Source organism: Monodon monoceros, unplaced genomic scaffold (genome assembly GCF_005190385.1).
Source record: "Monodon monoceros isolate NGI ecotype Baffin Bay Population unplaced genomic scaffold, NGI_Narwhal_1 Super_Scaffold_11, whole genome shotgun sequence".
In the NCBI taxonomy this organism is placed as follows: domain Eukaryota; kingdom Metazoa; phylum Chordata; class Mammalia; order Artiodactyla; family Monodontidae; genus Monodon; species Monodon monoceros.
In genome coordinates this window covers 3,702,905-3,729,882 of record NW_021703767.1, presented here as the reverse complement: position 1 = coordinate 3,729,882, position 26,978 = coordinate 3,702,905, and the positions used below count along the sequence as shown (strand labels likewise).

Below are 26,978 nucleotides of genomic sequence, written 5' to 3'. Positions count from 1 at the left end.
CAAGTAATTTAAGCTTCGGGGCAAATTTCATTCTACAAGCCACCTGGAGCGGTAGGGGAATTAAATCTCTCTCACGATTCAAGGGGCTATTCATACTACCCAAAGAGGAGGGCTTTACCTCATAAATTAAATTTTCATAAATTTAAACTCTATTCATTATATAATTAAAGTCCAAAACATCCCAATGAGACCATGATTCAAAACAAAATACAGTACAAATTTATTGACTCCAATCAACCTTAGTCAAGATTTAAGCAAAGTAAACAGATAATTGGATACAAATAAGCAATGGCTTAACATTAGGTAGAAGTCCTATTTTACTATGAGTTTTCAGTCCAAAAAAGCTTATTCCTAAATAAAATTGAACAATGATTTCTCTGCTGAGGCGTATGACAACAAAATACACACAGTTATAAAGCAGCCACATCTGTTTTTCTTTTAGCAATAAGCATTCATTCAATGAAAATTTTGAAACTGCCTTGGATTAATGTCGATAAGAAATTATCACCTTTTGAGAATTAGTATTAACCAAGTATAACTTTGTGGAAAATCTGGACAGCACTAATAAATGACTAAAGAGCACTGAATTCAACTGTTTTATTAAAGATTTACAGTAAAATACTTTGGTTCCCAAACGACTGTCTCTAAATGGAATTTTTTAAAAACCTGACATTGACTCATTTTTTCTCTTCCAGAATCTAAACACGGACAGTGAGTTTTCTCCCCAGTCACGTGGCAACGGGGCACCCTAGTGCACACAGCCCGGAAGCGCTGAGTGGGCACACCAAAAACTATGCAAACGTCAAGCTCCTTAAAGTGCTAAAGCCACAAGAGAAAAACCTATTTGTAAAACTTAAAAGAAAAAGCCAGTGTTAAAGAACTTATTAAAGAATATGTGCTAGCATTATTTAAATCAATAATGCTTTTCACAATTATTGCAAAAAAACCTCAGACACATCAGAAATTGATAAACTGACTCGTAACATTCCAATATTAATTAGTGCAATTTATAAAGAAACCTGTTATGAATGACATTATTTTTGCAGTAAGAAAATGAAAATAACTTTACTTCCTAAAGTTCCAGATTTTGGCTGTACACACACACATCCCTACACACACACACGCGCACACACACACACACAGTTTGAGGGAACAAAGGCCGACTTGGATCAGTCCATTCCTGTCCCTCCCTCATCCGACCGTCCGGCTGGCCTGATTACAACCTCTTTTCTCCACCAAAGGGCACATTTTATTCTTGTCTCAGTTTCTACTCTTAGCACCAATGGGTGCTGTGTGTGGATCAGACTATCACCGAGATTAAGTGCTGGGGCATATTTTTAAAGAGAAGGCCATGATGATCTGTTCCCAAACAGAAAACCAGGAACCACATCCATCTCCCTACAAATGCAGACAACATCACTGCCAAACTGTTAGCTGTATATTTTGACAAAATTATAAACGCATACTAACCACAACTAGTTTTAAAGGTGAATATTCTATTACTCTTTAGATATTTTACCTGTAAAAAATGCACACGATTTGTTACCTCCATTGCTTACTTGGATAAAAACACTTTCTGTGGTGTTCCTCCCTCCCCCAAATGAAGAAAACGATTCAATAACAAGTTTTCAGATTAACAAAGAATATATTAAAACATCTGACATACTTTCCACAATTGCATAAAAAAGCAGGCATCCTGAATACTTACAAGGAATAATGAGCTTTTTACATTCTCAAAAATTAATTACAATCAGAAAAAACCATCTTCAGGAATATCTTTACTAGCTAACGTGTTTCAGCAAGAAAAGGCCAACTTGTCTTATACCAAGTATTTGCCTACTGGCTGAGATAAACATTCTTAAACAAAACTTTACTGAATAAAGCAATTTATGTGTCTTTCATTATTTTACATCTTAACATTTAAAATAGTTAAATGAGTGGAAGCCTATTTTTTGACCACCAAAATAAACTCTTTCAGCCTGATGCTTTTAAGGTACAGTATAAAAAGTAATAGAAAAACCAGAACTGCATTACAAATGTTTTTGGTTCAAAATTTTCTTTGAAATCTTATGTTCCTTGCCTAGACAAAAATGTGAACAAGACCAAACACTGGCAATTTTTAAAATCTAACAGATATGCAGAGCCTATATTTAGATCAAAAATATTTTTTATTCATTAACGTTATTAAAAAATCTTCAAAAATGTAGCATAAAGGTTCAAGTCCTGGGATCCTGAATTTACAACGCCAAGATCCCATGTATCATGGAATTACTAACCCATCCTTCCACAGCCATAAGTAATGATCACTCTGAAGGAAACTGGCTTGTTTTGAAGTGATAGCTACCAGGACGTTCAGAGTAAGAAATACCACATTATACAGGCAGTGAATTCAAAGAACAGTAATCCATCACATAAAATCACATGTTTTCGTTTTGTCTTTAAAATGCATAGATTTCTTCAAGACACCATAAAGATGGCAATAATCAATAACTGCAACTTGATTTGATTTTACTTTCTCCATCAAATTTAAGAACAAAAATAGGAAGTATCCATATTTGGGGACTTTTGATAGTTTCCAAATGAAAGAATAAAAGGCAAACTTTCATATGTAATTTCTACAATGTACAAAGTCAGTTATAATTTTATAAAAATGCTTGTGTTTCAATAAAAAATAAGAATCCCCTTCCTACCGTCGGTATGGAATGCGGGTTATGAGACTGGTGAGTAGACTTCTCTTCTGCTAGAGCACCAACTTAAGCACTCAGCAGATTACTTCTTAGTCACAGTAGTTGACTTTCTTATCTGAAAGAACAGCTTGCAAAAAAATTAATAAACCTGGAGGCTTAATCCATCATTACCTTGAAAGAATTTAGGGGTTTCAACAATATTTCTACTTTTATATAGCTCACTTCCCCACCCCTGCCAATGAAATAAACTTTTCCTTTTGAAACACCCCACTGAACTTTGGATTACACTCACCGAAAGGCTTTGAATTACAATTTACACAAAATAATAAAAAAGAAAAGAAGCCCAAGCCCTATGGGCCAAAATAAGTAGCAAACACTAATTTTGGACCCTTGATAGTACTTTAATACATATTTATGGAATATTAAGCAGTGACTTAAAGCAGAATGGTCTCACTGTGGACATCTTACCACCATAAACTCCAAAAAATTCTACCAGAAATCACAAGACAGAGAGGCAGGAAAACTGATATTGTATATGTTGTTCTTGAAAAGCACGTGGAGACTGCGGTGTGGCTTCTCCCTCTGCTTCAAGTGTCTGAGAGTAAACGGTAATTTGGGATTTAGAGCAGCTGTGCTCACTCCGGGGGCTTGGGATCTGTGTAAATGTATGTCCTGACCTTACTTGTTACACTAATGTTGTTAAATTCAAAATGTGTGCCATATGCTAGCTTTGTTCTCTGTCCCCAATACACTGAGAGTTTCAATTTGTGACGGCGCAAACCAGAGGAAAGCAAACACGCACAGCCCCTCGGTGCTGGTCTGAATTCAGAGCCGTGACGGAGCACGTTTGATTACCATGCCCGCCACTACCGAAGCTTTGGAAACCGACGTGGAGGGCTTCCAGAAATCTTAATGTTTTCATTTCCCAAGTCTTCCATCACTAATTATATGAAATGACCCAAGAGCAACTTTTTGTTATTTTATAAAAATCTAAGTGTTACTATTGCTGATTTATATTTCTCACAATTTTCATACAAAAAAAAGTTCTCAATGACCACAAAATACCAAATATTTATTTTTATCAAGTGTCAGGATAACTTATTAAAGTTGAGGTTTATCATTTTTTATTGCTGAAGTATTCTAAGATCTTAATACTGCAAACTACTCCACTTCGATCCGATACATTTTGGACTTACAAACACAGCTGAGATTTAACCAGAACTTAGGCGTCTTAAGAGAATCAAAAGAAGAAATACTTGAACAGTGTTTCACTAATTGCAAATCAGTAAAAACAAAAAACCCCAAACCACCTCAAGTAAAAGATTATACTGATACCGTGGAATGAGGAACCATGCACACGACCAAGAACAAATTTCAACAGTAACAAAGGCAAGCCATCCTGTGGCTGTAGGTCCAGAAGCACAAGGTGTTCTGGAGCTTTTCTGGGTTGAGTAAGGACATTGCTGATTAACATTAGTTTCCCTCAAACTTACATTCAAGCATGACAGTTCGCAACCTTTATTACTCCTTTCGGAAAGATATTTTGTTCCTTATGACACAGTTCACGACACAGGCTGAAATCCGGCGAGGGGCTCCGGTCTCCTAGGAGCGAGGCGGGCGGCCTTTTAGCTGTGGGTTTGCTCGTGGCTCCAGAGACTGAACGCCGTCTTGAATGTCCTATGGCAGAGCTTGCACATAAACTGTCTTTTAAACGTGATCGCGGAGAGGGGTGGCGCGTGGTAGAACAGCGTGTCTGACTCCCGGGCCGCGAAGAGCTTGTCGGCGCTGGGAGCCGGGTTCTCGGGCAAGCCCGTGGGGCTGTCGGGCTCCAGGGGCTGGATCTTGGGCAGCGGCGGGGGCAGAGGGGGCGGCGACGGGGAGCCAGTGGGGCCCGGGCCCACCTCGGGCTCCCTGTGCGCCGGGTCCTCGGCGGCCTGAGCCATGTGGGACTGGAAGTGACTCCAGAGCCGGAAGTTGGTGCGGAAAGCCTTGTTGCAGACGTGGCAGATGAAGGGCTTCACGGAGCACAGCAGCTCCTGGTGCCGCTCCAGCTGCTTGGGCGCCGGGAAGGTCTTGCCGCACTTCTCGCATGGCCACAGGTCCTTGGGGGCCGCGCCGGGCTCGGGCGCCTCCTCCTCGGCCCCCTCCGCCGGCTCCTCTTTGACCTGGACCTTCAGCGGCCTGGAGAGGCTGAGGTCTTCGGGGAGGCAGGGCGCGTCTTCCGGGTCGAAGTTCACGGGCTCGGGGCCGCGGCCGCCCGCGGGGTCGTCTTCGGAGGCGGCGGCGGCGGTGGCTGTGGCGGCGTCGGCCCGGCCGGGTTCGGGCAGGGCCTGCGGCCGGGTCGGGCCGCTGGCCTCACCGTTGAGGTCGGGCCGGGGCGGGGAGGCGCCCGCGGCCGGGGCCATGCTGTTCTGGTTGTGCACCTCCACCTGGTGCCGCCAGATGCTGAAGGCCGACTTGAAGGTGCGCATGCACTCCAGGCAGGTCAGCTTGCGGTACTCGCACTTGCCCTCGTGCTCGCGCTTGAGCTCGGGCGAGAAGAACCTGAGGCTGCAGTAGGGGCACACGGTGGCCGTGCGGCACAGGCGCTCGTGGCTCCCCTGCTCTAGAAGAGAAGAGAGCTTGGCATTACAGAGGCGGCACAGGTAGAGCTCGGAGCCGCCGCCCGCTGGGCCCCCGGGCGCCGCGCGCTCCCTGGGCCTGGTGGCCCTGCCGGCCCCAAGGGCCTTCTCTCCCGGATGCATCTTCACGTGCTGTTTGAGCTGGGAGAGGAAGCGGTAGGCCTTCCCGCAGGCCGTGCACACGTACGCGCCTTTGGCCCGGGACCTCAGGCTCCTCTTGATGGCTTGCACGGGGGAGCCGCCGGGGCCCTGGAAGCCGGGCCGGCCTCGCCGCAGCTTCAGGATCAGGGCCTTCTTAATCTCCCGCTCCCTCACGATGTCGATCAGCTTCCTCTGGAATTTCTCGTCCAAAACGGCGTGCGAGCTGGCGGCCGGGGACGGGTTCTTCACGATGCCGTGCTGCGTCTGGCAGTGCGTCCACACTTTGAAGTTGGTGTGAAAGCGCTTGTGACAGATGTCGCAGGCGTACGGCTTCTCGGGGTTGTGGTACATGTTCACGTGCCGGTGAAGGCCGGCCGTGGACCTAAAGATCTTAAGGCAGTGTTTGCATTTAAATTTTTTGTTTGGTCTCGCACCCTCCAGCTCGCCGAATTCGTCCTTGCTCAAGTCAGAACCCGGGAAGTCGGCCTCGAGGAGAGGCGGGCTCGAGCGCTCCGCACGGGGGTCTCCCGCGCCCGGCGAGCCCCGGCCCTCGGCCTTCGGCTGGTTGGCCGGCAGCCTCCTGTCCGCCTGGAACCGCCTCTTGGCCGGGAGTCGGCTCGCGTCTTGCCGGTCGTCGTCCGCCTGCGGGACCAGGTCCCTCGTGGCGGCTGCAGCGTCCCCCACTGTGACACGGATGATGTCGCCGGGCTCCGGGGGACTGCGCGGCTCGGCCTTGACCCGCACCTCGGGCCCGGGGGCTGCCCCCGGCCGCTCCGCCGGCTGAGACGCGCTGAAGGACCGGAGGCGGTGTGGCTGCGGGACCGGGGCCCGGGCGTCGGGGGCCGCCGCCTCGCTTGCGTCCCTGGAGGACGGCCCCTGAGAGAAGGCGCCGAGTGAGCTCCCCGCCGCGTCGCCCGAGCAGGAGCCCTGCGGGGGCTGCAGGTCGGCGGCGGGCGCGAAGACGGGGACCTGGCTGTCCATTGACAGCGAGCGGCGGAGGAGGCTCTTGACGAGCGGGCCGCTTCTGTCCACGCCCTGGCCCCCGGGCACCGGCCCCCCGGCCGGGATCACCAGCCCCAGCCTGGAGTAGTAGAGCAGGTTCCTGTCCTCGCCCGGCCCGCCGCCCCGGCCCGCCTCCTTCAGCAGGAAGGGCGTCTCCGGGGCGCCGCGCAGAGACAGCACGGGCGGCCGCGGGCTCCGCAGCGCCAGCTCCACGGCCACGCCTCGGGGGAGCGGAGCGCTGGCGCCCGGCCTCTCGTCCGCGGCCGCCCGGTCCTGCGGGGGCTTCGAAGGCGGCGCCGCGCCCCGCTTGGCCAGGCCGCCTCGGCTCGGCTCCTCCGATGGCCCGGCGAGCTCGGGGGGCCTCGAGAGGCCCGCGGGGCCATCCTTCGGCCGACTCTTCTCAGCTGCTGCCACGTGGTGCGCTGGCTCCGTGGGCTTGGGACCGGGGGCCTTACTGGCGTTGGCCGGGACAGCGATGCCGGGGGAGGGCCGAGGAGGGTGGCTGAGGTCGGCTGGATTCTGACTCGCGGTTTTCCCCTGGGCCTCGTTTCTACTTTGACAAACGATGACGCTTCTCTTCTGAGAACTGTTCTCATCGTCTTCCGCGAAGGGCTTCTTTCTGTTGGGACACGTTGGAAAGGGGGCCTGGGGCGTCTTGGAAGCGATGTTGGTCAGAAAGGAGATGCCCAGGCTGTAGCCTAGCTCCTGCACAGCAGCAAGGCTGCCTTTCTCCACAAATAAAGACGAAGAATAGATGTAGTTCAGCACGTTGTCGAAAGCATCTGGCTCACAAAAGTCCAGCTGGAACACAGTCTGTGACCCGTTCTCCTGACTTGTGAACAAGCTCTGGAAGTACTCGCTGCTGGCGGCCAGGACATTCTTATGCGCGCGGAACTTCTGGTCCCCCACGATCAGGAGCACGTCGCACAGCTGCCCTTTCAGGCGCTCCTCGTTGAGGGCGCTCAGGAGAGAGATGGCGTGGGCTGGGTTGATGTAATGCAGCAGCCCCTCCATGCTCAGGCTTACCTGAAAGACAAACGTGCAATCGCCGTGAACAGGGTGGTGAGAAGCTCCCCCAGATGAGGGCTCCTCAAGGGCCGGGAACGTCAGCTGTCTTCTCACAGGTGCCAATGCTTAGCAGACTGTGGCCCAACAAGAGGTTTCTGGATGAATAATCTTACTTAAATAACAAGGAAAATATACAGAAGCAAGTCTCATGGCTTAAGTAGGTCATCAATCATTAAAACTGAAGAATTTGAAGCACTAAGGTCTGTAACAGGCATTTCCATACCAGCAAAAAAAAGCAGCTAGAACTTGGCAGGTACGCAGAGAAGCAATATTTGAAAACAAGGTTTATTATCCATATTTAGGGCCCATATCCGTTTGAGGCTTAATTCTATCCTTCATTGGCTCAGAGAGTAAGTATGAAGTACCGAACCCCATAAAGTCCGTAATTCTGAAAGGAAAGCAGTTTTATTACTGAATATGATTAAACACAATGTGAATTAACAATAGGCTGTAAAGTAGAGGTCTCAAAAATAGGTAAGAGGGCTTCCCGGGTGGCGCAGTGGTTGAGAGTCCACCTGCCGATGCAGGGGACACGGGTTTGTGCCCCGGTCCGGGAAGATCCCACATGCCGTGGAGCGGCTGGGCCCGTGAGCCATGGCCGCTGAGCCTGCGTGTCCGGAGCCTGTGCTCCGCAACAGGAGAGGCCACAACAGTGAGAGGCCCGTGTACCACAAAAATAAATAAATAAAAAAATTTTAAAAATAGGTAAGAATTTGGAAAGAGGAAAATCATTTGCTAATTACGATTGCATCAAAGTGTTTAGCAAAGGTTAGAAATATTAAAGAATAAAAAAGTTTGTTTTCTTTCTTATGCTAAACACCTTGCAATCCGAACACTATTTCCTTACCAAATTACACTTTCAACAATAGCACAGTAGAAGCTTTAGCCTGGATCTAGACTTAATTATACTAATTCTAAACTAAGGGGTTTGACTTGAGATTTCACTGAAACTCCCTTCAAATCTAAAGGTGAGATCTAAAGGCCTAGTGGGGGGCTGGTGGCGGGGGTGGGTGTCTGCCGAGAGGCTGGGGTTGAGATCCTCCCTTGTGGTCCACTAGCATCTCAGATTAGCAGGTCCCTCACGTGAGACGGGTAACAACTGTGCCCTCCTTTAGGGCTGCTGCGAAAATTACTTGAGCCTGTATGTCATACCTAGTAAGGACTTGACAAATGTGCAATTAATTTTCAGAAACTGCAGGGTTAATAGATATTTAATTCAGCATAAAAGGGTCCAGATTAACCTCTGACGAAGATGAAGCCATTTCACACAGAGAGGACGCCTGACTCTCCAAATCTGACACTTCCCTCAGGCTGCTGCTACGGTAATGTCTCGTCTCTGGGTTGGTTTTATAATGCCATCTTGTTCTTTAAAATAGTTATGACATTTATTTTTTAATATAAAATGGATTCAGAGTAACTAAGACTATTTGGACAGTTTTATCATTCCCTAGAGGGTGAGCTAGAGATACACCAAACAAGGTACCCGCACGTTTGCAGGTTCTCCTCGGGCTTCAAAGGACCAGGCTTTGCTGGTCAACCAGCCTCTGCGCTCTTCAGGAGAATATGCAGGGAAGAGTTTCCCAGGCCACCACCTGGAGTGACCAAGCGTGATCCCCGGTCTTCTTCACCACTGATCTGGCTCCTGTTGAGGTAATGACTCCATTTGACTGACCTGGAGATGTGACTTTGCTTCCAGAGACGACGCCTGGAGCCCGTCCACAGACAACTGCCTTGGTCAGCTTGTACCGAGCTGCGGTTCATTCTTGCCTGGCATCGCTTCACCTCCATGGTGAGTGCTTGAGAAGGAGATTTTCCCTTCCTTTATTTTGATTAGCCATTTAAATTTCTCCCTTAATCCTACTATACTGTCTTTGTAATCACACATCTATTTATGTGCAAAGAAACCCCTGTCATCATTTACAGAGGTCAGCAAAGAATAAGCTTATAATGCCACACTCATAACTCAGCCGTGCTGTGAACACTATTTTTAGTGCAATTAATTTTTGAGACAGCTAGTTCAGATGTTGCCACAGGGAAAAACAGCAGATGCAGAATCAAAAGCTTGGACAAGTACTTTTCAAAAGGGTTTCTTAAAATCAATTTAGTGGTCTGAAGTGAACAACTGAAAAAAACTGACTAGGGCAGAGTAGAAAAGTCCAAATGTCTCAAATGTAGTAAGGCTGACTACGATCTTGTGAAACTTTCACAAGTTATACGCATACATTTCCACACATGTAAGCCGGCACTGGGGTGAGATGTACAGTGGTCCCTGAGTATCTGCAGGGGATTGGTTCCAGGAAGCCTGCGGATACCAAAATCCACAGATGCTCAAGTCCCTTATATGAAATGGTGTAGTATCTGCATATAACCTATGCACATCCTCCCATATACTTTAAATCATCTCTAGATTACCTGTGGGTCAGAGTTAAGACAGTTTGAAGGTCAGTGCTCTAAGCTAATCAACCTCTCTGAGCCTCAGTTTTCCCCACTGTAAAGTAGGGATAATAATGTTACTGTGAGAATCAGGAAAGAAAACCATAATCGCTACCATTTATTCAGCACCTATAACATACTACAAATTTTACCAGAACTTCACGTCATTCACCTATTCACTCACTCAACAAAGTGACATTTCAGAAGGCCTGAAGGACGCAAGGATGAGCCATAAGGATCACTGAGGGAAGAGCATATAGGCATAGGGAAGAGACAAGGTAACAGCAGGGCTGGAGCAGAGCTGAAGAAGCCGTGGAGGATGACACTGAAGGAGCTTGGGGAGACACTGTGCAGGGCTGGGGGGACCACTGGAAGGACTGCACTTTTTACCAGGGCAGCTGTTGGATTCTGAGAAGAGGAATGACAACAACCTGAATTTTGTTCCAGAAAGATTCCTCTGGCTTTGTTGCAAAGAATGGACCATGGGAGAGGGTGTAAGCTGGGAAGTCAGCTAGGAGTCCACCGCATTGATGCAGGTGAGACAGGACAGTGCCTGGACCAGCGGGGCAGCGGTGGACGTAAAGACAGTCATTAGGATTTCTAACGGACTGACTGCAGAGGGTAAGAAGGTGAGGAGGTAAGGGTGTCTCCAAGGTTTCTGCCAGAACTGGAAGGATGTCCTTACTTGAGATGAAGCTTGAAAAATTGGTTCAGAATTTTTTCAGGAATTCAGTTTAGATATTCTAAATGTGAGCAGGAACCTGGTAATTAATGTACCCTTCATGGGCATCCTTTCCTGCTTCACTTCCCCTGCAACATTTTTTTTTTTTTTTTTTTTGCGATACGCGGGCCTCTCACTGCTGTGGCCTCTCCCGTTGCGGAGCACAGGCTCCGGACACGCAGGCTCAGCGGCCATGGCTCACGGGCCCAGCCGCTCCACGGCATGTTGGATCTTCCCGGACCGGGGCACGAACCCACGTCCCCTGCATCGGCAGGCGGACTCTCAACCACTGCGCCACCAGGGAAGCCCTCCCTGCAACCTTTCTTATGCTTCCTGGGATCACTTCCCAAATAAACATCTACACTTGAATCCTTGTCTAAGGGTCTGCTTTTGGGGGAACCCCAACTAAGAAACCGAGGGACTGTGTGAGGACTAAACCAAGTGAGATTTTCTACGTCCCTGGACATGAAGCAACGCTGATGCACGTATCATCCACTCCCTATTCCTACAGGCCAAGAAACCCGCATTTTCTCACTGTTCATTGTTCAGAAAAGTTTCCTTCTTTTTCTTCCTTCAAATTATCGTGACCTCTATTTTTGTTCTAAGTAACTGCTTCTAATCCCTAAACCACAGGCTTCCATACTTTTTGAACGAAACAGGAAATTAGGGAAAAATAAGTCACTGAGAGTTGAGTTGTAAGAGGAATGGTGTCCGTCCCTGAAAAGTATTTGGAATTTAAAACTATTCATTCGACTCTAGCCTTAATTTATAGTCATCATCGAGAGCGCCTGCTTGAGAAGTGGCTAAGCATGTCCAAATTCCTGATAACCAGTGCAGAACAGCTCCAGGTACTGATTTTTCCATACCATTCCCTAGACACTGATCGGGCACGAACCGCAGCTAACATCTGAGCGCTTGCTCTGCCATGCAGCCCTGTGAACAGTTTTCAGGCTTTAACTCAATATTTACACCAACCCTAGGAGGTAGTACCATCATTATCCCCATTTTACAGTTGAGAAAACTGAGGCACACAGGGTTAAGGCTATGTGCCTGAGGCTCAAGTTTGCACAGACAGTCAGGAGCAGAGCAGAATTCACACCAGGTGACCTGGCTCTGGAGGCCATGCTCTTCACCTGCATACCGTACCTTTTAATTCCCACATAAACATCTGAGCTAGGTACTGCCATCATCCCTGTTTTACAAATTAGGAAACCGAGGCATCGAGAGGTCAGGTAGTGTGCCTAAAGTCATCCAGTCAGTTAATTGTGGGGCTGGGAGTCAGGCCCCAGAGCCTGGATTCTTGGTCATCACGTTACACACTTCTCATGGTTGGGCACCGGTCTAGTATGTGCTAGAACTGGCCAGACAGGGAGGGTGGCAGTCTGACAAGCATGGTCCTGCCTTACAGCTCCTGGTCTTGCGTGGGAACAGGGCAAGTCAAACCACCACACACTCGGTGTGCTAAGCACCAGGCGGCAGGGTGCAGAGGCACAGATGGAGTACAGGTGATGGCACTGGATCCAGGTGAGAGGAAGGTCAGGGAAGGGATTCTACAAAAGAAGTTTCCTGAACAGGCAGGACTCAGAAAATATGGGCGTCAGGAAGGAAGGGTGAAGGACACTTCAAGGACAGGAGCAGTGTGTTCAGTACAGAGCCAAGGCCAAGTGCCTGGCTGGAGCAAAAGACACATGTAGGGGTGGGCGGGTCATGAGGCTGGGGAGGGGGTGGAGGCATGAGGCCCCCGGAGCAAAATTAAGGCCCCCCAAGGGTCATCGGAGGACAGTGACCTCTCCCATCCTCTTCAGGAGCCCAGGACAAGGGCTCTCGGTGTCTGGGGTGACAGGAGCACACAGTGCAGACTCCTCTCCTTCACACAGAGGCCCTTGCTTTTACCTTTTAATTCAATCATCAAAGCTTAACAATGGCCCCTTTCCTGGTCTAGCTGCAAACAATTAACATTTTGGACTTTTGTGTTTTAATGACACAGTAGGTATATTTATTGAGCTTCACAACTTCATTAAAAATATAAAATGCTACACTAAGAACGCAGGCAAAAACGGGGGTGAGAATCATGACTGCTGCGTGTCATGAGATAATCCAGAAAACCCTTTGTAGCTGGTGGATGTGCAGACTGAATGCTCAAAGCCGTGTGCCTGTCTGCTCTTCAGCCTCAGGTGAGGCCAGCTTTCGTGCTGGAGGTACCTTTTCCTCCATAAATCTGCTGGGTCATCAAACTCCAATCTCTCGTGGACACTCAGGACCTCTGACTCACAGAGGACAGAGCACCCCAGGTCTGAAGGCTCTGACGTGGACATGTGCGCTGTCGCTGCATCCCTGGCCCCTCCTGCCCACTGCTCATGTGCATGAGCCTCCAGCGCCTGAGCTCCTGCCACCACTTCAGTCACGGTGGAAACCTTGGTGCTCTTACAAGAAAAGTGGGTGAAACATGGAAGAAAAGGTCCCTCTACCATAGAAAAGGCTGGGAGGAAATCCCCCGGGAAAACCAGCTCCTGAAGCAGGGCAGGCTTGCTTGGAGCCCTGCACACAAGTATCTTCCCAAACTCTGCCTAAATTGTTTCTATTTCATGTTGTTTCCTGATATTTCAAAATGAGAGAATCTTTATACAGTTAACCATTCATGGCCATCACTATAGCTCCACGGGAAAGACTTTCAAATTAGTCTACTTGTCTCAAATCCTGGCTTTGCCACCTATTAAGTATGTAACCTTGTAAAGATCACTCAACCTGAGCACACGTTTCCTCAACCTGTTCAATGGGGCTAACACTGCCCACCACGCAGGATTCTTACGAAGAACAAAAGGCACCGTATGTGTGCAAGCTCCTGGTGCATGTAGTGTTTCCCGTCTGCATGCGGGCACTTTACTACCTCTGCTTCCTTTCCTGAACGTTTCCATGGTAGGACAGACATGTAAGACTAAATATAACGAAGCATACAAAAAGTGCCGAGAATACTGTTTACAGGAAGCAGTTAATTTGGCCGAGGGGTGGGAGGGTCGATGAGTGAACGGTGGGGACCTGTGGGAAGATGGGGGACTCATTGCTAACCGGACAATTCTAATGATATCAATACTACAAGTTCCACTCTTCACCATTCTACTGTAGATACTTTCCAGAAACATGCATCTAATAGTGACAGGGCTTAGAAACTCCAGAAGCCCCTGGCCTGAATGAAGTTCCAATTCCCTAGAATGGCTACGGCGCACTTCACAACTGGATTCCAGAAAACTATTTCATACCACCACCTCAAAGTCCTCAGGTACCGAGTGCTAAGAGGGGCAGGGAATTCATATCTTAATATAACGTAATTCAATGCAAATATTTCCCTCTTTATACCAACTGTAGGAAGTTACGATTTTTAAGGAGATGGAGGAAAGGTAGGCAGTTCTGGACTATAGAACATTCCAGGGATATAAACAGAAGCAAAGCAGAGCTAGACACTCGGACAAAAGGACATCAGGAGGTGAACAGTGGGCGCAGAAGGGGAGATGAGAAGGGACCAAATAACCTCACAGCAGCTTTCGAGTTCTGGAGACGAACACTCAGGCTGGTATCAGAGCTAAGGTACACTGTAAATCAAACTTGCTCCAAGACCAGCCCACAAAACCCTTACTCCAGTTCTATAGGAGAATCTCTCTTTAATCCAAAACATTAACGTGAAACTAAACTCTAGGCACACAAGCCTTTGGAATGCTGGAGATCGCTTATATAGCCCTAACCATGACACTGGGAGAAAGAAGGAATGCATATAACACAAAGCAAACATGTAGTTAGAAAAACAAAGCATCTACATTTGGCTTCGGAACATAAACACACACCCCACTCACTCCCAAACCCTCACCTCTGGGTCTGGCCTGACTCTCTCCATTTGATTTTACTATGAGATGGTGGCAGGCAGTCAGCTCTAAGTTTACATCTCATCATGGCTCACTTGGAGACAATGCAGATGTCCAGACATCCTCGAAAGCGCCTGGGCTTTCAAAGCCAGCCTCGCTGATCTGACCCTTCAAGAGCAGCGATGTCACCCCCTTGGACCCCATCTCACCACAGGTTTCGTGTCCCCCGAGGAGGTCTGATTTGGTCTTAGGGTGTGCGCGCCGCCTCACCCAGCAGAACGCACCCCGGTTAACAGAGCACCCCCGTCCCAAGGAGTCTGAGGCTCTGTGCTCCCCTCGCTCAGGACTGGGCACACAACCAATGCCCAGTCCATTAGAAACTTTCTCCTTTGGAATATGGGCTGAGAACAACAAAGGCAGCAACTAGCGGAGCTGATTTATCTCAGCCCTGGCGGGCTCCTGCAGTTACCTTGGTTTCCATCCTTCCCGGCCCAATTCTTTGTCTTTCCTTCAATGTCAAGAGCAGCCCTCTCTCTACCTTTCAATTTCTTGTTCTATTCAAGCTGGCCTGGCGGTTTCTGCCCTTGTCATTAAAGGACCCTGACTGATAGGTTTCCAAGTGGTACTCGTCCTTCCTATCATGGCCTCCAAATCCATCTTGACTGAGCTTCCGAAAACAAAACTTTGATCATCCACTGGACGCACACATTAAGTATTACTATTATGAATTCAGCTTCTTTACCGAGCTCCTATTACAGGCAAGGCACAGTTAGACACAGGTGAAATACAGGGTCGCACAGGACAAGGCCCCCACTTTCCAGTGGGGTAAATCAGACGATGAACAGGGAAACAAGTAAAAAAAGATAACTTTTGACTGTGCTAAGAGCTACAATGGAAATAAATAGGAAGCTATGACGGGGGGTAGGTAACCAGAGTTTGGAGGGGATGGTTGGGAAATGCCTCGATGTGACAGTTTAGCTGAGACCTAAGACCTGAGTAAAAAGAAATAAAATGATAAAAACGATGGTTCTCCATTAGGTTAAAATGAAAAACTTTAAAAAACATGGACTTCAAGGCTCTGTAAATCTGGTTTCAAACTACTTTTAAAATTTTCTTTCCTTTAGTTATCGCCTCGTGATAACTTCCTGCTTCAGATACTGTGTCTCTGAGACACCACCCGCAGGTCTTGCTTCTCCTGTCACCCAACCTGCAATGTCCCAGACCCCCACCCCCGCCCCCGCCCCCGCCCAGCTGAACGTTACTCACCCTTCAAAGCTCAGCTCAAGGCCGTTTCCTCCATTAAGCCTTCGGTCGTGGGCTGGACTGTCCCCTGCGATTCCTAGGTCGAAGTCCTAACCCCCAGCACCTCAGAATGTAAGCGTATGTGGAGACAGGGTCTTCTAAGAGGCCGTAGGTTGTAATGAGGCCTTAAGGGTGGGCCCTAATCCAACGTGACTGGTGTTCCTGTAAGAGGTGGAGATAAGGACACAGACACAGAGAGAAACCATGTGAAGACAGAGAAGATGACCGTCCACAAGCTGAGGGCTCGGGAGAAATCAAGCCTGCCAGAGCCTTCATCTTGGCCTTCTAGGCTCCAGAATTGTGGGAAATACATTGCTGGTGTTCAGGGCCCCCAGTCTGTGGTGCTCTGTTACGGCAGCCCTAGCTATATACACACCTTCCTTGACCACTGCAGTTTGTAACGAGCAAACACCTCTCAACTGCAGCGTTACAGAGGGACACCATTTACGCAGTGTTTATTCAGTGCCGAATACTGTAAGTTGTCTGTCTCCCCAGCAGAAATGTAAAAGCTATTTAAGGACTAGGAATCTATTTAATGTCTTTTGACACTCTTCACAATGCCCAACGTGGTGTCTCACACAACAATAAATACCTGTTGATTTTTCTGTACTCTGACACTCTGATTAGATGCAGGAGTGGAGACCGTGCCTTTTGTTTTCCTAAAGCAGAGCTGGTCCCACCAGTGCCCTTTAGAATACTATATTGATTTCTCTATTCCTCCCTAGATAAAATGCAAACTCTACAGACTGGCATGCAAGAGTCTTCATATTCTGATCACAATTCGTCTCTCCACCCTTACTGGACAGCATGAGGGAGAGCATCTACCCTACAAACTTGCACACCCAATTTCCACCGTCTTTCTTACCTTTCCTTTACTTGGCTAACCTCTACAGAAAGATCCAGCTCAACCGTCACCATCTCTACAAAGCTCTAGTGATGTGCTCCTGGCCAGTAGCTCAGCCATCTAAGCTACCACAGTACTTCGTCCCCTCTGCAATAATACATCTATTTTGAATGATCTGCCTTTATATCTACCCTCTCATGAGAGTCCTTAAAAGGAAGAACCCCTCTTGTCAGCTGTGTGTTCCTAATGCTTAGTGCAGGCCCAGCAGGTGCCTACTGGCTAAAGAGAGAAACCATCACCAAGGCTCGAGGCCTGGGCTGGCTCATCTCTGCTGCTCCAGCATCTGGCACAGATAGCGGCGCGTGGCAGTGGTCTTCGCTTTGTGCGTGAGTGCCTGTGGCCATAATTGCTACCGGCCTATGACTTCCAACTCTGTATCCCTGCCGAGGCTTCTCGGGACTCGTCCATCACAGGACAGCCCTCTTGTCCAGGATGGTACCTAGGACCCTACCCTCCCACATCTGCCGGTCCCCACGTATTTCCTGTTTAGTTCGGTGTGCTGCCAGCCAGCAGGTCTCCCAAACTGGAAACCTCTTCTCTTTCCTTTCTAGCCAGTGCCCATCCCCCGTCAAGCCTTGCTCGTGGTCAGCTCTGGCGTCTGCTCTCCTCACCCCCGCTGGCTTTGGTCCCTCTGGTCGTCTCCCCTCACCCAGAGACCCTCTCAATACCCTGGCTCCTCTCCTGTTACACACCTAACACGCCCTGTCATGAACACGGTCAGGTTCCTCAAGGGCAGGGGTCATATCTTTTGCAACTTTTATTTCCAGAGAATGAAGCACACTCTACACCGAACAGTGTAAAAAGGAAGAATAAATTAGATGCAACGTTATTTTGAAGTGAACCAATGCCCCCCATGTCTACTTTCTTTTTACCATTGATATTTACTGGTACTCATATTTAAACGTCATGACTATTAGTCATTAAGGTGGATGAAGGATTTACTCCAAGCACCAGCGGGTAAAAGTTTTCAAAAGTAACTGTCAACGAGAAGCCTTTCTGACACGGATTAACCCACTTTCTTCCGAACAAGGAATCAGACCACAACGCAGGCTCCCCATGGATGACGCAGGGTCACCGCTGTCAACAGTCCTGGACGCTGCGCAATACCTGGCGCCCTCAGATGCCGGGCGTGAGCGGGGCTGGTGGCTCCCGCCCTAAGACCCCCAGGGCGCTGTGCACTGCGCGGGCTCCGGTCACCGCTTCCCCCACCTCCCACTGCCAGGCCGCCCCGCTGGAGAACCTGTCTCTACGGTCACCCCTCTGAACGGTGCTGCCGAAGCGGCGTCCTCCAGAACCGCGCGGCGCTGCGGTCGGAGCGCGCAGCAACCCGGGTGGAGGGCCGGGACCGAGGGGCGCTCCCGCGGTCACAGCCATGCTCTCCCGTACGGGGGCCAGCGAACGCGCGCCAGGTAAGCGGTCTGGGCGAGAAAAGATCTCGGGGAGTCCGGCCAGCGGAGGTCTCTGGGCGGGGGTCTCCAGCGCGGCCGGTCGGCAACCTACGCCTCCGGCCGCAGGTTTCAGACGGGGGCTTTCCCGAGCGGCGGGGGAGGCGCTCCGCATTCCAGCAGAGACGCTCGGGGCCAGCGCTGGAGAGTCGGGGAGACCGGTCCTCCCGGGGGTCTGCGGGGGGCCGGCCAGGAGGCGAGGCGAGGCGGGGCAAGCAGTCCACTCGGGTCAATGGTTGGATGCGCCGGCGGCCGCCAGGCGGGGCTCGAGGGCCGGTGGGGCGGGGGCGCTGGCCGCGGCAGGTGCGGGGGTCCCCCGGCCCCGCAGCTTCCGCGTACGCCCGCGCGCCCCGGCAGACACCAGCCGGCCTCCAAGCCTGCCCGGGATGGAGCACGCGCCCGCGGCCGGAAGGCGCCCCAACCGCCCGGCGCAACGGCGCCGGGCCCGGCGAGGGAAGCCCAGTGAGGGACGGAGCGTGCGCAGTGGCGAGGGCGAGGCCAAGTGCGGGCAAGGAGCATGCGCAGTGTGAAGGCACAACGGGCTACGTGGGAGCCCGGGGCATGCTCGGTGAGAGCCGGGCCCGGCGCACGCGCAGAAGCGCTCCGAGCCCGCAACCCGCCGGCGGAGAGAAAAAGGAGGAGAGAAATCACCTCAGAGTTACGTCAGGAAAGGCCGCGTTTTGCGGGGAGGCTGTGGCCTCCCACGGGCCCCGCAGTTCTCCTAGGGCCAGGGGCCTGACAGTTACTCACCGGTCTTCAACCCCGAGGCAGACGCCAGGCCCCTTCCCGCTCACACTCGGCTCGCGCGCGCCGCAGCCGCCGCTGCCGCTGTGATTCCATCCATCTTGAATTTGACGTCATCCCACACCAGGGATGAGGTCATCGCAGGCAGCGCTCGTCACGTGCGCGGCCCTGTGATTGGCCGCCAGGCGCCGGGGGGCGGGGCGAGGGAGGTGCGCGGCGCGGGGGGCCGGGCGGGGGCGGGCCCGATGGCAGGCGGCTAGCCGCCACCGCCGCCGCGTCCTCCCGCGCGCGCCTTCCGCCCGGTGTTCCTCCTCCTGAGCCGCACGCGCCGGCGTCCTCCCCCGGCCCGAGGCGGGGCGCGCCTCCCCCGTGGGCCGCCCTGATGGGAGGCGGCGGCGGCCGGAGGGACGCGTATCGCGGAGGCGCGAACCGCGCTCTGCCTGGCGGTCCCGGTGGGCTTGGCGCCGCGGGGACACGCGCCGGTGGGCACGCCGGGTGGTGCCCCTTCCCGGCCCGGTGCGCTGCGGCGGCGCCTCCGCTCGGCCCTCGGAGGACTGTTTTCCGACGGCAGCCCCTTGGTGCCCGGGTCCAGGTGCATCTCGGCGGCGTGGACGCCTCTCGAAGGGCGTGGAGGCGCGCGGCGTGCGGCGTCCGACCTGCTGAGAACCAACCTGGGCGCTAACGCTTCCTCCCAGCTGGGCGTTCCGATCGCTGGGGACCGCTCGGTGCTGACTTGGGGTGAAGGGCCTCCAGGTTCACCCCGCCTGAGCAGATAGGGGTGGCAGCTCTGCTCTTCAGCCTCGCGTGGCATCCACTTGTCAGTTGCGTGTTCACAGACAAAACCTTCATTTTTAATAGGCATTGGCTTACTGGGCAACTAACTTACTTTCTCTAATATCAATTCTCAATTGCTGTCTCCTAGACTGTCGTTTTCTTGCATGAGTATTACAAGCCCATTATTTAGAAAACTCACTTCCCTCTCATTCAAAACCAGAAAATTAGTGTAAAAGAAATGCCAAACTGTAAACACTAACTCTACAGAAAGGTTCTGTTAGGCAAGGTAAACAAAACACATCAGATTGGAATGGAGAGGAGACTGCGTGTTGTTTTGTTTTTTGGCCGGGGTGCATGCAGGATCTTAGTCTCCCGACCAGGGCTGGAACCGGTGCCCCCTGCAGTGGAAGCGCTGAGTCCTAACCACTGGACCGCTAGAGAATTCCCGAGACTGCCTTTTAAAGTGATAATTTTTAGGACCAATGCTTAAATTCCTGGCTTTTAAATCCATGTTGTTTAATATTTTCCAAATGTCAGTTTTCAGATAAATTTAATTTTTTAAAGTTGAGTTTATACATACGACCCTAGGTAAAAAATAAATTTATGAAACGTCTGAGGAACATGTGCAAGAAATAATCTTGCATTAGGTTGATTAAAATTAAAAACGTGTTGCAAAATGAACAGCTCTATTGTCAATTGTTTTCGTTCCACTAATTTTAAGAGGACTCAGTCTCAAAGGAAGAATCTTGCACCTAAAAGTTTTCTTCTGCAACTCTTTAAAAACTTGAAAAAGTGTCTTTGTATTTTGAACTGAATGGTGGTGGAGCAAAAAGTGGCTTTGAACTAAAAGAACAGTGATTATAAGTCTTTCAAAGGGCCTTGAGTTTTAGGGTCCCCTGTGGTTAGGCTGGGCGAGCACACATAGTTGTCCCCACGTTACGGGTGAGAAAACGTGTACCAGCTGTGTAACCAGAGCTAGAAGCTGGATTTTCTAGTTTTCAGTGTACTGTACCGTATGCCAAAAGCAATCGCCTTCTGCCTGCATCCCTTCCAGCTGCCTCAGGAAGATACACGTTGGTGTCTCCTCTTTAAGCCATGTGATCAGGCCATTTCACTAAAAGAGACCTGACTGCTAAATCCAGCAGTTTGTTCAGTTGGCTCTTTGGTTTGTGACCCTACCAATTCCTCCTTCAAACCTACTTGTTTCAGTGATGCTTCATTCCCCTGGATTTTCTTTTCTTTTTCTTTTTTTCTTTTTTGGCCTCGCAGCACATGGCTTGCGGGACCTTAGTTCCCCGACCAGGGATTGAACCTGCACCCTCGGCAGTGAGAGCGCGGAGTCCTAACCACTGGACTTCCAGGGAATTCCCTCCCCTGGATTTTCTACCCGTTATCTGACCTCTGGTTCTCAGCCTCCTGTGTCAGCTCCTCTGCCCAGACCGTCCTCACAGTTTGGGTCTCCTGACGTTCTGACTGTGGCCCTCCTGTTTCACTCACCCCATGCAGTCCTGTGCATCCCTGGGATGTGAGCCCAGCTGCCTGAGCCAGAGCCCCTCCCTCATCACCAGTATTCTGCCCGTCACCAAACCGGGGCCATCCACCTCCTGGCTGTACCTCTGATAATGTAACCACGGGCCAGTCCCCAACTTCCTAACTGCTCCCCAGCCTCCAGGATGTTCCCGTTCAATCCACCCTCGTGCTGCAGTTCAAGTGATCCTCTTAAAAAGCCAAAGGTGTCATGCCACTCCCTTGCTTAAGTTGCTGATGGCTCTCTATTGCTTTAAGGATGACATTCAAATTTCGTAATGTGACTGACCAAACTGGTGACAGCCCGCCTCTAATCCCGCGTCCCCCGGCACCCACGTGGACACATGTCCTCTCCGAACAAGTCACACTCTGCCTCTCACCTCTGAGTGTCCTTGTCCGTCGTCCTCTCCCCTGAGCTCTTCCTCCCCCTGCCCTGTGCACACTCAGTCTCCCCTTGATAATTTTATCTTGCTGGTTCACGTTCCTTCCTCCAGGACTCCCCCAGCCCCCTCCCCTGTTATCACTCAGCCTCATTATGCATTTGGGCCCCCCCTCTGTGCTCCCATAGCAGCTTGTGTAGCTTGTTATACACGTGTGCACTTGCTATTGGATTTGCCTGCCAGCAACCTCTCCCCCTCAGTGGGCTTCCTGTTCCCCTCTGCCTGCCCGGTGCCCAGCGTGGTGCCTGACCTTGAGTTCATATTTTTATTGTGTGCCATCCATACACGGATGCATCCCGGCAGGAGTTCTAGCTCCATGTACATGTAGATTTATTTAGACACAGTTCACATCATTTATCTGGACAGCTTCTCGTTAGATATCACCGTTTGGATAACCTACAGATCTGCGCTCACATAGCTCAACTTCCTAAGTTCTTTCTGTCGTCCCTTGAACCTTTTCTTCCTCCCCTATCCCTGTCCTACTTAGTGGGACTGCCCTGTCACCCCAGCCAGAAGGCTGATGGTAATTTTAGACTCTTCTCTCTCAGTGTCTGCATTCAGCCGTCACTCAGTCTTATCAATCTACCTCTAAACGCCCCTGATCTGTCCTCACCTGCCCTTCTGCTGCTGCTCCCTGGCTCCAGGGCCTCTGGCCAGCCATTGTAGCCACTCAGCCACGTTCCTGCTTCGGGTTTGCGCCTTTCCGTGCCAACCCAGAACGTTTTTAGTCCGATTTATCTCTCTAAGTGCAAATTGGATGTTGTCTGCGGCCTCAGTGCTGGCACGACCTACAAAGTGGAGTGGAGATGGCTCTGGGCGTCCCCCCTGCACCAACTGCTCCAGCCACGCATGGCTGGGACCGGCACTGCCCAGATGCCCTTTTCCTATTCAGCCTGCTGGCAGATCCCGTTTCTCCTCCAAACTTCAGCCCCAGGCCACCTGCCCCTGTGCTGCGGTGGCTTTGCTGTGACATCATTCATCGGTTACCAGCTGCTCGCAGGTCAGCTGCTTCACTTGTGGGCTCTTGGTGCAGAGACTGTGCCTGTGAACCTGTGAGTCCCAGAGCTTTGGGCCTGTCGCTAGCACTGTGTCCTGGGCCATCTGCCCTCGATGGCCAGTTTTCCCTCAGAGACTATCACAGTGATGTCTGAGTCTGTGTCAGTAATACCATAACTCGACTTGTTTGTATCTCTTGTACCAAACAGCCCTTTTGTAAATTGGGGTTTAAAAACATAAGCCTCTACATATTTGGAAGTGGGAAGATTTTATTTATTATTATTAATTTTTGGCCACGTGGCTTACGGGATCTAGACCCCTGACCAGGGATTGAACCCGCACCCTTGGCAGTGGAAACGCAGAGTCCTAACCACTGGACCGCCAGGGAATTCCCTGGAAGTGGGAAGTTTTAACTGGCTGTGATTCTCTGTTTCATTTTGAACTTGTGTCTAGACGTCCAAATTTGCCCAACCTGTTAAGTCGAGGGGTTGTCCCTTTAAACAGTCAGGTTAAGGTAGAGAGAGGCGGATTCATTTTCCGTGGTTTCTTTAACAAATTACCCCTATCTTGGTGACTTAAAACAGCAGAAATTTATTCTTTCATGGTTCTGGAGGTCAGAAATCTGAAGTCAGTATCACTGGGCTGAAATCAAGGTGCCAGTGGGACCGCGCTCCCTCAGGAGGATACAGGGGAGAAACTCTTGGTGGCCTCTGACCTTTGGGTGGCTGCTGGCATTCCTTGTCTTGCGGCCTTTCTCTTTTAAGGACACTTGGGATGGCATTTAGGCCTCACCCAGGTAATCAGGGATCATCTTCCAATCTCAAGACCTTTAACTTAATCACATCTGCAAAGACCCCTTTTCCATAATAAGGTCACATCACAGGTTCCAGAGATTAGGACCAGATGTTTTTGGAGGCTACTCTTTAACCTACGACACGTGAGCACAGTGTTCCTGTTTCCATGTCAGCCGTGGGGGAAGGTCTTTGAAAAGCACACGATTATGTAGGAGAAAAGAGGGAATGAGAAGTGGTGAAATGTTCGATTCTGTGTGAATGGATTATGACAACCACCCTCATGGTGCATGCCATATGAGATACCAGCGAGCCTCAGAACTGGGTGGGCCCCAGCTCTCTCTTGAGCATGGTTGAGACTGGGCTGGGTTGAGTGTCAATTCCACTGTGTCCTCACTGTTGAGAAGCCTGGTCTTTGCACACCACGGTAAGAAAAGGGAGGGTACCGAACTGAAGAACCCCCCGAGTAGAAGGTTCAGCCCGCCGTGCTCTTCTCTTTAGAGGCAGGACCTGCTCACCCCTCCTCTCTCTTCCCATCACCCTGGTCCTTAAAGACCTAGACACCTCCAGGTCCTCCAATTCGGCTGACAGTTGCCACTGATAGCAACTGAATCACGTCAGCACCTCAACGCCAGTTCCTAGCAGCCCTTTTGCCTTCGGCAAGGTTGGGAGAGGACTCTGTGTGTGTGTGTGTGTGTGTGTGTGTGTGTGTGTGTGTGTGTGTTTTCAATATAAGTTGTAATTCTGGGTATTTGATTATGAACCGTGCAATAAGAACATGGATTTAGATGGGTTTTCTTGTGTGCCCTTCCATAAGCTGCTCTCATGAAAGATGGGGAGGCATGCAGTTCTTTTAATAGCTGCACCGTGGGATTCCTTTGGTAAAGGAAGATGGATCTACGTCCCCAGGCCGTGGAGCAGGGTGAAAAATGGCAGCCCCTGCTGAACAAATGTCTTCCCTCAATCGTGATCAGACCCACACGGCTCCCCTGCCCTTTAGAATGACCACGGCCGTCTACACCCCAGGAAGGTGAGGCTCGCAAAGGCCAGGCCGTGGAGCGATAGAGGTCAGAACCAGGGCAGACAGCAAAGGCTGAGACCTGCAGATAAGCCACTCTGAAAATATTTCAGATCTCTGGAAGCATGGTTAACTGGTTGGCCCTTATCTTCTTTCTCTTCTAATGGGGAGGGGTAACCCAGGGCCCAGAGCTGAGGTTAGGTGGTCGGGGCAGGGAGAAAGGCGTGTGCAGCCAGGAGACCTAGAAGGAAGCAGGAAGCTGAGGGACCTGCAGCCCACGGCCTGTGCTTGATGAGCTACTTTTTCTGTGAAGAGTGAGGCGTGTGAGGAAGCGGATCGGGTCCACCCCTCGGCCATCTCTCCTTTTCACCCTCCCCACCTTCAGTATTATGATTTACGTGCCCGCCGTGCCCCAGGCTCTTGGACTGCAAAGATGAATACCGGGTGGTCCCTGCCCTCAAGGAGCTGGCATCCTCTCTGGGGAAATAGATGTGAATTGTCAGTCCAGGTGTAAACTCTGTGAGACCCGTGTGTGCTCAGAGCTGTGGAGCCCAAGGCAGGCAGTTCCGCCTCTCCCGGGGACCCAGATGCAGGGCGGGCCTGAGGCAGGAGGTGGCCCTGCCAGCCTCTGTCCTCTCTGTGCCACAATGAGAGCTCTGGAATCAATCAGCCACCCGCTTCCCGTAAATGGCCACGAAGCAAGGCGTTCCAGCTTCATCCCTGACACAGGCTGTGCTGGGTCCAGGGCAGGCACGAGGGAGCTGACAGGCATTCTGGATCTCTAGACCAAGACACCAGATTGTGGGAGAAAAACGAACTCAGCAAAGGGTATTGGTGGGGCGGCCCTTCCCAAACAGCAGTTTGTTCTGGGTACCTACGAGCGGAATGGGGGTGCCTCTCACCAGGACATTCACAAATGGCTAACTTTGTCCCATTTGGACCTCCAGCGTTGTGTGTTTCCGTGCACAGAGTGAACAGAGGGCTAAAAACGCTGACTAAATTGATCTGACCCTGAAGCCATTTTTAAAAGATCAGAGATGCCACTGTTTTTTGTTTCTTTCTCTTTTCCTTTTTAAAAAAAGTCTTGGAGACTTTAAAGCTTTGCCCCTTTTCTTTTAGTAAGAGTGAGCGTCGTTGACCCTGGTCCAGAACGTGAGTCACCCTACTGAAAAAAGAAATACAAACGTGCATTTAAATTTGATTTTAAAAGTACTTACTGTACTTAATCACCTCCAAGATGCCTTTTGATATTTGTCATGTTTTATGCTATACATTTGACACATTTAAGCGTCTTTAATAGTCCCCCCCCAATTAATATTAAAATAGCAACTATAGAACTAGACTTGATAAAACATTATAGAACTTGGAGTTTGCTTACGAAGCACTCGTAAAAACTGGGTCAAATGATTTGATCTGCTTCCTCCATTAGACAGAATCCCCCCCTCAGTATGTGACTCTATTGATTTGGTACCCTGTCTGGTTCTCTGTGAAATGACTACTTCTGAAAATAGATACTCTGTCCCTTTTATGCTTGCTTGCTTTCTTAACAAGGTAGGCAAATCATTGCCAATGTTTTAACACTTCGAAAGTTGATAGGTGAGGCTGACCCATGACCGAAAACCACAGTGATGTCATCTGAGGTTTTACCAAGCCTGCGTATTTAATTCACTTGACGTATCACTGGCTATGATAAGTCTAGGATTCTCAAAGGATGCTTGGAAACATTCCCAAGGAGTTTTGACTTATAAAAATCGACTAAATTAAAAAAATAAAGTATTCAGAGTATGTGATAGGGAGGTAAGCGTGAAAAAACGTTTGGGCATCCCTCTGAAATCTGATTTCCGTTTCAGATTTAGTCCTCCCCTTGCACTCAATGGACTGGAGTGATTGATTTCGTCCTGATGGCATGCTTATTGAGATACTCTCACCACTGTATCATCAGTAGTGTAATAATTATTCTAAAATTAAGTGCTGTGATCTTTTTCCTGGGCTTGAAGTTAGCTCATCAGAATTCTGAATTAAAACTAAAATCCCCTCCCAGTGCTGCAAGAAAGGGGACCTCACTGTTTTCATTGCCTTTTAGTGCCTGCAAGAGTCAGTGGCCTATCTTGGGCTCAGGTACCAAAAAATCTAAGTGGCCACCAAGATAATCATACTGTAGTATACTATAAGCCATCAGTTGTTTTAGCAGGTCTAAGCTAACTTTCAGGAGAGAATTGCTCAGGTAATGTTTTTAGCAGGGTCCAATCTGTATAAAACGGTAAAGGGATAATAAGCAAAAATTATACCATTGATGGGACATATTATAAAAACAAAATGTCACCAAGCATAGCTGAGCTGTTGTGGAGATGTTACTGAAACTGACAGGCCTGCAAGTCTGCAACTTGGTATCAACTGCACAATAAATGAAGAAGCTTCCCTCAGCTGAGAAACTAGGGTTTAATTCTGCAGTTAGGAATGATGAACCTACTGTCACTGATCACAGTGAAAGAAAACTTGAGCTGCGGTGA

General features: G+C 50.0%; 1 protein-coding gene across 5 annotated transcripts; it reads right to left on the bottom strand.

Annotated features, from left to right (window-relative positions):
- Positions 1–196: 196 nt before the first annotated feature.
- Positions 197–19,004, bottom strand: ZBTB21 (zinc finger and BTB domain containing 21). Of its 5 annotated transcripts, none has more exons than XM_029215054.1 (3): positions 18,929–19,004; positions 15,794–15,991; positions 197–7,477 (listed from the first exon to the last, which is right to left on the bottom strand). In XM_029215054.1, exon 3 carries the CDS (start codon positions 7,463–7,465, stop codon positions 4,313–4,315), a length of 3,153 nt encoding a protein of 1,050 aa, XP_029070887.1. In that variant the 5' UTR covers positions 7,466–7,477; positions 15,794–15,991; positions 18,929–19,004; the 3' UTR covers positions 197–4,312. The 5 variants fall into 5 exon arrangements, with proteins under 5 accessions (XP_029070887.1, XP_029070886.1, XP_029070888.1 ...); XM_029215053.1 differs by lacking the exon at positions 18,929–19,004 and adding an exon at positions 17,974–18,388 and having other exon boundaries at positions 15,794–17,515; XM_029215055.1 differs by lacking the exon at positions 18,929–19,004 and adding an exon at positions 17,974–18,388.
- Between the last annotated feature and the right edge of the window lie 7,974 nt (positions 19,005–26,978).